Source organism: Sinocyclocheilus grahami, unplaced genomic scaffold, assembly GCF_001515645.1.
Source record: "Sinocyclocheilus grahami isolate Dianchi unplaced genomic scaffold, SAMN03320097.WGS_v1.1 scaffold346.1, whole genome shotgun sequence".
In the NCBI taxonomy this organism is placed as follows: Eukaryota; Metazoa; Chordata; class Actinopteri; order Cypriniformes; family Cyprinidae; genus Sinocyclocheilus; species Sinocyclocheilus grahami.
In genome coordinates, this window is record NW_015505525.1 from 2,037,036 (window position 1) to 2,048,054 (window position 11,019).

Here is an 11,019-nt window from a genome sequence, read left to right on the forward strand (position 1 = left end):
GCTCTCCTTTTATACCCGCGCTGCAGGGCGGGGTGCGCGTGGCGAAACACGCACGCCAACTGTCATTGGCTTGTTTAGTTAACACTCGAAGGGGATTGGGCTCTCGGGCGAGATCCCAATTCGTCAGTCACGACTGACGTAACGTAGAACGTGACTGACTGAAAGGGAACATATTGTTCCACTACCCTTGTGAAGGTACTCAAAATTATACCTTTAAAAACAGGACTTAAATGAAATGCTGCCAAATGTACAACATTTATGATAAACTGAAACAGTACTTCAATACTTTCATAACTTTAATTATATTTTTATTGAAACTTGTATGCCATGTATTTAAATATATTTGTAATTACACATTTGTAATAATGAAGTTGCAGTTGCAGTACATTACATGCATTAACTTTGAATGTAATATTGAATAACACACCAGTTAAAATTATAATCAGTTACCTCACATGTGGCTTAGTATGTTAGTCAACACCAAAATAAGATACTTCTTCTTTAAAGCCCCACATAAGATATTAAAACATGATTTAAACTTGACTTTAAAGTAAACCTTTTAATTTTCATTATTACAAAGTGTATTAAGAAACATAGGATTACACTTTATTTTAAGGTCTTCTTGTTACAGTGTAATTATACATTTAAGTACTGAGTAATATTAATGTACTTACTATATGGTTAGGGTTAGGATTAGGGCTTGTTTTAGGGTTACTTGTATGTAATTATGCATAATTTATTGTCATTATGAATGAGCAAGGACACTGTAAAATAAAGTGTTACCAAACATTGTCATGAAAATGTACTCTCTTTATGTTCACTCAATTATTAATATTATATTATTTGCAAGTACTGTTTAAAAAAAACACTGCAAGGTGCACATTTAATACAATTATGCACACTTATTTTTGTCAGATTTTTGTCAGCCATGTTGTAAAATACTGTTGAGGCTGAGCAGTAAAAATGCAATGAAAGAGATTTAAAAAAATAACTTATTTAATAATGTGTTTTCTGAAGAATATAATCACTTTTTGATGGTGCTGTTGTAGCGTACAGAAGACTGGCAGTTGGGGAAGCCTCCACATTTAGCTCCCCCCCTCCTGAAACTGCCCTCTAGGCAAGTCGACACAGAAACAGATGGAGTGCAGAGGGTTCCAGAGAGACCACCCCTGCCAGAAGAGGCTGCACATCATCACAGCGAGCAGCAGCAGGCCTCTTACTGGAGTATGTTTAAATGTGTCTGTGTGTGGCTCAGGTTTCGCCTACATAAAGGGGGCCAAATGTCCCCTAAAGACAGTCCAACCTGAAATCACCTACATTGTGCGGAGCAGTGAATCATTCCCAACAAGGAAACTCATCAAACATATTTACTTAATAAAACATACTTAATATACATACCAAGCTTAGAGGAGCAAAAGTATCATTAGCTCTGAATACAAGTCAGTGCCTCTATTAGTGTGTCTGCTAGTGCTAATGTGTCTATATGGTTTCATCTGGATGTTTTTACATGTTTATGTGTGTGTAAGCAGACCGCATGCAGCAGAGGTATGGCAGTCTGCCTGGAGAGCTGCACATGTTTGATCTGGACTGTGGCTCACACAGCTCTGGACTGGGATTGTGTTTGTCAGGAAACAGAGATGGAGCTCGTGGTAGAATGAGTGTGTATGTGTCAGAGATCAAACCAGACGGGGCTGCTGCGGCAGATGGTCGGGTCAGAGTGGGAGATGAACTACTGGAGGTGAGAACGACCTCCTGAACTCTTGACTGGCCAACAGAAACTGTTGTATCTAAAGTTTGATGCCTATTTTTTCCTGTAGATTATTGTTTAAAAGTTACCATCAATGACAAATGTGACCCTGGACCACAAAACCAGTCTCAAGTCGCTGGGGTATATTTGTAGCAATAGCCAAAAATACATTGTATGGGTCAAAATTGATGTCGCAAAATTGAGTTTTCTTTTTTGCCAAAAATCATTAGGACATTAAGTAAAGATCATGTTCCATGAAGATATTTTGTAAATGTCCTACTGTAAATATATCAAAACTTAATTTTGATCAGTAATATGCATTGCTAAGAACTTCATTTGAATAAATACAGCGATTTTCTCAATATTTAGATTTTTTTGCACCCTCAGATTCCAGATTTTCAAATAGTTGTATCTCGGCCAAATATTGTCCTATCCTAACAAACCATACATCAATGGAAAGTTTATTTATTCAGATTTCAGGTGATGTATAAATCGAAAAATGTACCCTTTTATGACTGGTTTTGTGTTCCAGGGTCACAAATGCTTATACTGTCACTGGTAGCTACCATGCGAAATTTGATTGTAACAATATAATATAATTTTATATAATATAAAGTTTTTTCATTAAACTGCTTAGTTTAAATGTTGTGCTCATCAGCTAATATTTCTATATTTATTAGATAAATATTGAGTAATACATATATAGTGAAAATGATTCATCTTATTTTAGACAACTCTAATCATTTTCATATAATTATCAGATATATTAAACACATCAAATGCATTATCTAATTGAATACACATCATTATTATTAAATACACATTTGACAGCTTTATACGTCCCATTTAAGAGTGAAAGGTATTAGAAGTAAAAGAATCAGTATTATTATTAACAAGAAATAAAAGGAATTTGCATTACTTTTTTAATATTAGCCTCTTATTTGAGACACAAAGTAATATCAAAAGATGGTATGTAGATTTGCATTAGTCTGTAAGTTAAGGACAAAGTAAAAATGTTACAATTGCCCCCAGTCTCCCCAATATAACTAAAAGAGCAAACCGCAGTGAAGTATGTGTCTTATCTAAGGTCAAGGGTTAATCTTCAGCATGTATATGTATGTATTTTGAAGATAAATGGACAAGTGCTGTATGGACGCAGCCACCAGAATGCAACAGCAATCATCAACAATGCTCCAGCTAAAGTCAGCATTCTGCTCACAAGGTGAGACATTTTCATGTGAACGCAGATTAACACAAGCTCTCTTCTACATGCATTTTAATATACATAGTTCATTTATATTCGTTTTTTTGAAACGGAAAAAGTAAGACTAAAACAAAGGAAGATATTCTGCACTTTAGGTCTTTGCCAACTCAAACACACTGTATATGTGCATGAATACTGTATGAAACTTGAAATCAAGCTAGAAGCCTTTTCACAAAGGCTCAGACTTTGTATCCTACTATATATAGTGTGTATGTGTTATTTATTTTAATGCACATACATAATTTTTCTCATCAGGAATAAAGCTGCACAGAAACAATTGACTACAGGACCAGTAAAGGAGGCAATGGAGACACACACACACAAACAAATAAACTAAGATACTTCTTAAAACAGTAAAAGACACAATAATTATAGATATCCTTGATTAACAAATCAAATCATTATCAAAAAAGCATTCTGAACAAGTTCACTACATTATATTTGCATATATCTGCATGTTTCTGACAAGTTTCTTAAATTTTAAATTTTTTACTGGACATCTTTGTCACTTGTGTTATCTAATAACAGTTTTATCTGTTTAGATGGACAACTGTCCTGTTGTATCTCCTGCCATGCATATTAATAGCATCAGAGAAGGTCAACATTTAGCTTTGTCACAGGTAAATCAGTCAAAACAAATGTTAGACAAAAACACGACACAAACTATCCGCCTGCTTCATTCTCATTCTCTTTATTCTCATGTTTCTGTTTGTCGATAGGCCGGAAGGATCAGCACAGAGGATAAACTGAAGTCTCGCTCCTCAGAAAGCCTCAACATCGGGCTTCCTGCTCCAATCAATGCCACATCCAATCATAAGCCCTCCTGTCATCCTGCCAGTCACATGTCCCCCAGCCACTGTACTCCTCCATCATCTGGCATTTCATCAGCTGATGAGAGCATTCGCTGCGGCTCCACGGCCAATCAGAGCACTTGCACGGGGCCTCACAGCACTTCTTACTTTACCCAATGTTCTGTGAGCTCTGACCCCCTAACATGTCCCATCATACCTGGCTGTATAAATACCATTGATATCTGCAAGGGAACCCCAGGGCTCGGCCTCAGCATAGTAGGAGGCTGCAATACAGTACTGGTGAGAAATCATAAATGACACCAATCATATTAGACTTCACGGTGTTGAAACAGCATCTTCAGTGCAAATCTGAATATCAAATACCACAGCAATGTTATCTGTAGTAGTGATAGTCAGCCAAAAATGAAAGGTGAATTGTGAAAAAAATTACAAAGCATTTATGCATTCCAAAGCAAAGCAACATACATTGCATTCAAGATATCCTTTGATCAGTTCATGCATTGCATTGCCTGGGGATTAAACCCATGACCCATGATTCTTTAGTGTTTGAGTTATAGGAATTATCTGTAAAAGCAGCTCATGTATGGAGAACAGACTAAAATTTAAGTTGAGATTTTAATTTTTATGTGAACTACCCTTCAAAGAAATATTACAGGCCAAATACAACTTAAATTGTGGGATGCGTTGAAATAATTTCAACTTACCTCTAAAAACAAAACAAAAACTAATTTACAGTGGGAGTGAATGAGGTATGTTGACATATGGGTTTTAAAACCAGAAATATAAAGTTTGTTTGTTTTTTATTTTTTACTTATGCATTGAAAAGTGCTTATTATTAGATCTGTAGAGTTGTCTAAACCATCCTGGTTTTGCTTATTTTTATGAACTGAGGAATGGGTCTAAATTATTTCAAAAGGAAGACCAATTAAACAAAATGATTGATTAAAACATTCTGAAGAAAATACCTGAAATACCTCTTATTATATAATACCTTTTATAAATAGACAGTTTGTAATGTTAGACGTTAACTTCTTTAAAAGACTTCTGTAAAAAAAACTTACCAACCTTAAACTTTTGTGTGGTACTGTATGATAGAGATATACTCTTATTATACACATATTTACAGCACACAAACACAACTTGTCTCAATGGTGTTCATCTCAGATCTAGACAGGGCACGATCTATAAAGTGTCTGTGTTCTATCTGTGTTAGTTGGGCGAGTTGGATGTCCCTCTTCTCTCCTCTCTCAGCACAGATGATTGTAAGAGTCTGTCACATCACACAATTATTCACTATTCAATATTCAGTTCTATTCATCAGTGAGTCAATGTTTTCATGTTTTTGCACAGCTGTGGATGGAAACGTGGACATCAGAACTGTCACCGTTCAGAAGGTGGGTTTGTTTTTACATTCAGTAATGTAAGGCATGTTTCTGCAGTAACTGTATGATCCAGTAGTAACCGTAAGGTTGGTGTGATTCTGTCCCAGCATGAATTAGAGTCTGTGGAGTTGAGATCGAGAGGCACACAGGGAGATTCAGTGATTTGTATCTCCAGCCTGGACCCGATCACACCTGCAGCACATACAGGACTTCTGCAGGTAGAGAGAATGAGTGGGCCTAAAACCCCCTTTTCCCCCTTTTTCATTATGTTTAGAAAATGTTTATGTTGGAGTCGATTGCTTTGTGGACAGCTCTCCAAAATGTTTTACAACTTTGTAGACCCAAGTTTGAGTCCCGACTCATGGTCCTTTCCCAGTTCTCTTTTCCACATGGCTTTCAGCAGTGATGGGGAAAGTTACTTTTAAAAGTAATGCATTACAATATCGCGTTACTCCATAAAAAAGTAACTAATTACATTACTTAGTTACTTTTTATGGAGAGTAATGGGTTACTTTACTTCTTAAATCTGGACAGGGCTTGTTTGTTTGTTTTTAAAATAAAAAAGCTATATTTTTGGCAAATATAAAAGCATTTTCACACCAAAAGTGAAATGAATAAGCCTCAGGCTGAAGGGAAAGTAAATTTACGTCTGTACAGTAGAATGCAGAAGAAGAAATTTCAACACACTTCAATAAAAAAAGACTGTCTAGACTCTAGAGTAATTTTTGCTTATTAGTATGGTTGAACTGGATCATCGAAGGTCAGAAGCAAAGACATTAGTTAATAGAATGGGATTTGAAAAAGTAACTCAGATATTCTCTTGTAAATTAAAAAGTAATGCGTTACTTTACTAGTTACTTGAAAAAAGTAATCTGATTACGTAACTCGCGTTACTTGTAATGCGTTACCCCCAACACTGGCTTTCAGGCATTTCTCTGCCCCAATAAAGGCAGAAATGTCTAAAATAAATCTAATTAAAAAAAAGAAAATAAATTGTTGATCATTGTCAACCTCACAATATACACCAAACTATATGTACACCACCATTCAGAATGTTGGTGTCAATTTTTAATTTCTGAAAGAAATGATTACTTTCATCCAGCATGGATGTGACAGTAAAGACATTTATAATGTTACATAAGATTTCTCTTTTTTTTTAAATAAATGTAGTTCTTTTGAATTTTCTATGCGTCAAAGAATCCTGAAAAAATCAATTTTAAAATATATTTGAATAGAAAACAGCTGTTTAAAATTTTAATATTTCACAATATTATTGTTTTTTTTAAAAAACAGACCTGGTGAGCATAAGATACTTCTTTTACTTAAAAGAAAAATACATAAATAATGTAACTGATGCCAAACCTACTGAACAGTAGTGCATATAAAAATTTTCCATATAAATTTCCAATAAATCACAATACAAATTTGTATTTAGATTTTTTTTTTTGTACAGTGATTTGGGTAATATGGTTGAATGATTGAGCAAGGCTAAGGCACATTCTGTGAAGACTGAAATTTGTGTAAAAATTGAGAAAATATATATTTGTTAAAAAATTAGCTCAATTAACTACAATTCATTTTGTGAAAATGTGTTGAATTGATGTTTAATGGTTTTATATTTTTGTATGTAGCCAAGATGCAAGGTGGAAATGACCATTTTATTAATGTATACAGCAATTTTCCTACTAGATTAAAACATTTTTTATTAGGTACTAGTTTCTCTAACATATATAGTTCCTACTACAAAAAATGTGAATGTCACTCACAGGACACCAAAATGAATACTCCATTCATGGGAACTGCTTCCCACAACCCTCAAAAATAATCAACTCTGAATTGAATTTTCAGCTGGGTGCCAGAGTCATCAGCATTAACGGTACATCAACTGAACGCCTCTCAGTTACTGAAGCAAGTACTCTCCTGAGAAACAGCAGTGGAGCCGTCACACTGCAGGTGTGTATCTTCAGACATGTATCAAATCGTTTCAGATTCAAAACATAATCAAACGTTCAGAGCTCGTCTTTCCATGAATGTCACACCCTGTGTGTTTGATTAAAGGTGATGCCAAGTGGATGTGCAGATGGAGCTAGTAAAGATCGGTCATCTTTAATTCACTCCTCACCTGGACTCTCAGAGAATTACAATACCCACAATCACCAGAGGTACTCGAAATTCATATCATTTCTAATACATAAAAACATTTCTCATGAAAAAATAATGTAGTACTATATTTTATATTATGTTTCACATCGTATTGGCAACATTTTTATTTACTGTTATTTGTTTTTTATTGTTATTTATTTCTATTGATTTGTAAGAAAGTTATATGTAAATATAATAATAAGTAAGTATAATTATAAATTTGGCGTATTTTCATTCAGCAAGGAAGCATTAAATAATCAACAGTGACAGTAAAGGCTTTTACAAAAGATTTATATTTAATAAAAATTTTATTATTTTGAAATCAGCATATTAGAAGAGTTCTGAAGGGTCATGTGACACTGAACACTGGAGTACTGGCCAAATTTAGCATTGCCGTCCCGTCACAGAAATAAAGGACAAACAAGGGATTCATGAACAACTATCACTAAACAAAAAAACACAGCTGTGGATCATTCAGGTGACAGCACAGTATTAAGAATCAAGTGTATGTAAACTTTTGAACTATTATTTTCTCTTGTGGACTATATGTAAACATATTTTATGTGAAATATCTTATTAATTTCTAATACATAAAAACATTTCTCATGAAAAAATAATGTAGTACTATATTTTATATTATGTTTCACATCGTATTGGCAACATTTTTATTTACTGTTATTAGTTTTTTATTGTTATTTATTTCTATTGATTTGTAAGAAAGTTATATGTAAATATAATAAGTAAGTATAATTATAAATTTGGCGTATTTTCATTCAGCAAGGAAGCATTAAATAATCAACAGTGACAGTAAAGGCTTTTACAAAAGATTTATATTTAATAAAAATTTTATTATTTTGAAATCAGCATATTAGAAGAGTTCTGAAGGGTCATGTGACACTGAACACTGGAGTACTGGCCAAATTTAGCATTGCCGTCCCGTCACAGAAATAAAGGACAAACAAGGGATTCATGAACAACTATCACTAACAAAAAAACACAGCTGTGGATCATTCAGGTGACAGCACAGTATTAAGAATCAAGTGTATGTAAACTTTTGAACTATTATTTTCTCTTGTGGACTATATGTAAACATCTTTTATGTGAAATATCTTATTCAGGTCAGTCCTAAATAAAAAAAATAACACATTTTGTATGATCCCTCTTATTTTGGTAAAATAATTAACATTTTGCAGATTCTGCAAGGTGTGCTGTATATAAACCTTTGACTTCAGCTGTATGTATAGCACTCCAATATGTTTTAGTAAGTCATTTTTATTTCATTGCCGTTTGCTTTAATTTTCCTTTCTATCTGAAACGTTTTGTCACTCAAATACATAGGTCCAGGACAAAAGTTTTATGGGTGGGAACCAATAAGAAGGTTACATCATACAGGACTTTAGTCAACTATGTTCCTGGTCTGCTGATGGTCCTGATTTATTCTTTCATTTAAGATTTATTACTCGCTTTATCCCAACGCTGCCTTCAATGAGTCTATAAAATATATATTTAAATTGCACATTTCTACTGAAACGCCTGCTTGTGGATATTTTAGAGCCAGTTTGCGTGTGCAGTTTTGTAGAGGCATTAGAGTCAGCAGAATTCTACACACTAAAGCTCTGATAAAGGACTTCACCTCCAGGGCACTCAGACTATTCAGACACCCTGTTCAATAGAAGTGTTATGCTTGCTTTTTTTCATTTTTCTAACTGTACTAAGAGATTAATTGTCGCCTTGTTTGCCAAAAGGGTGTCTGGGGGGGAAAATGGGTTAAATTCTATTTGTCTTTTGTGTGTGTTTAAGCTCTCCTCAGTTCCAGACTATCACTCTTGAACGTGGCTCTGCTGGGCTTGGCTTCAGTATTGTAGGAGGATTTGGCAGTTCCCATGGCGACTTGCCCATCAATGTCAAGAACATATTTCCCAAGGTACACAAGAAAGAGTCTTAAAGTAAAAAATGTTGAGTAAATCTCTTGACTGCAGTGCGCCAAAGAGATCAATACATGTCCAAACACACGTTCAGTTTGCATGTATCATGGCATGTACACACTCCACCTGACTCACTGAGAAAGGACTGTTATTTGTGTATTTGAGCGTGAAGCGTATGTGACAGTGCTCTGTTTCCACAGGGAGCTGCGGTGGAGGACGGGCGTCTGCGTCACGGAGATCAGCTACTGACAGTAAATGGACAGAGTCTGAAGGGTGTCACTCATTCTGAAGCTGTCGAGCTCCTTAGACAAACCAGCGGGGCAGTTACACTACAAGTACTCTCAAAACAACTATCAACATGCTGATAATGTCACTGTGCTGTCGAGATGTTTCGCATAGACCTCAAGGAGCTGATGTATTACTGATTGTTAGATTACAGCTGGAGATTCTACAAGCTGTTTCTCAAAAAACAAAAACAAAAAGATCCCAAAATGTAGTCTTTTCTAATTGCAAAAATATCTCAGACAACTTGTGTAACGTGGGAGAAGCCAATAGAGACTAGTGCTAAACCACTGGTTCTCAACCAGGGGGTCTGCAGGATGACTTTTATTAAATTATTTAAATGAGAATTATTAATATTAATATATTAACTAATCTATTACAATATAACTATAAAAATAGAATAAATTATATAAAATATAAATATGATTTGAAAAAAAAACATTTTCCCTAATATTGATTTAATTGAAAAACAAAATAGAAAATAAAATTGTGGAATATATATATATATGTCAAATCGATTAATCATGATTTATCGCATCCAAAATAAGAAATGTTTTTGTTTACATAATATGTGTGCACTGTGTATATTTATATGCATATATCAACACACACACACATACATGTATACATTTAAGAAATATATTTATGTATAATATAAATCATATAAATATGAATATACATATATATATGTAAATATTTCTTAAATGTATACATGTGTGTATTTATATATACATATAAATATACACAGTACACGCCTATATAATGTAAACACTTTTATTTTGGATATTAATCGATTTGACAGCAAACACACACACATATATATATGTGTGTGTGTGTGTGTGTGTGTGTGTGTAAATTATCCACAAATAATTTCAAGCTTCATGAAATGAAACGGTTGAGAACCATTGTGCTAAACTGTGATTCTTTTACACATATCAGCTTTTTTTTTGTACTGTATTGCTTCACAACACAGATTTTTACCACTAATGTCCACTTTCAGCCTTTAAACATATAACTGGCATAGTTAGTGCTAAGAGCTCACATTATGCATAGTTATTCATAAGTGTGGTTCAGTTACACATTTAGGTTGTCAAATCATGCAAAAAAAACTATTTTAAGCAAGACTAATATATAGCAAAATTTTCTGACTAACTCAATAATGAACAATTATAGCTGTATAATTATTGTCTGTATATGTTGTCAGATGTATTCCATGTAAGGCAGTGCTTCACTGTTCTTTAACATGACAATCAACATTCATCAGCTCATAGATTTCTTTTTCTACTGTAAATTTATCTGTATACAAAATAAATTATTTTATTGCAGTAAATAATTGTGTATTAAAGTCTTCATGTTAGACTACAAATGAAGTACTGAAAGTGCAATACTGAAATTTTATATACAGTATATATATATATATATATACCTGGAGCTATGCAGTGAGCCGTTTACCCAGATATATAAC

General features: G+C 33.9%; 1 protein-coding gene across 1 annotated transcript in view; it reads left to right on the top strand.

The window, feature by feature from the left end:
- LOC107548306 (multiple PDZ domain protein) overlaps window positions 1-9,874 on the top strand; it is a gene marked incomplete at its 5' end in the record, with an annotated part of 63,253 nt that extends 53,379 nt beyond the window's left edge. Inside the window, 13 exons of the mRNA XM_016228937.1 lie at window positions 1,050-1,224; window positions 1,530-1,738; window positions 2,878-2,969; window positions 3,267-3,312; window positions 3,554-3,631; window positions 3,731-4,102; window positions 5,037-5,085; window positions 5,174-5,217; window positions 5,313-5,423; window positions 7,054-7,158; window positions 7,264-7,367; window positions 9,148-9,271; window positions 9,473-9,874. Of these exons, the coding sequence (XP_016084423.1) occupies window positions 1,050-1,224; window positions 1,530-1,738; window positions 2,878-2,969; window positions 3,267-3,312; window positions 3,554-3,631; window positions 3,731-4,102; window positions 5,037-5,085; window positions 5,174-5,217; window positions 5,313-5,423; window positions 7,054-7,158; window positions 7,264-7,367; window positions 9,148-9,271; window positions 9,473-9,637 (1,674 nt within the window). The remainder of the gene's footprint in view (window positions 1-1,049; window positions 1,225-1,529; window positions 1,739-2,877; window positions 2,970-3,266; window positions 3,313-3,553; window positions 3,632-3,730; window positions 4,103-5,036; window positions 5,086-5,173; window positions 5,218-5,312; window positions 5,424-7,053; window positions 7,159-7,263; window positions 7,368-9,147; window positions 9,272-9,472) is intronic.
- Window positions 9,875-11,019: the final 1,145 nt, after the last annotated feature.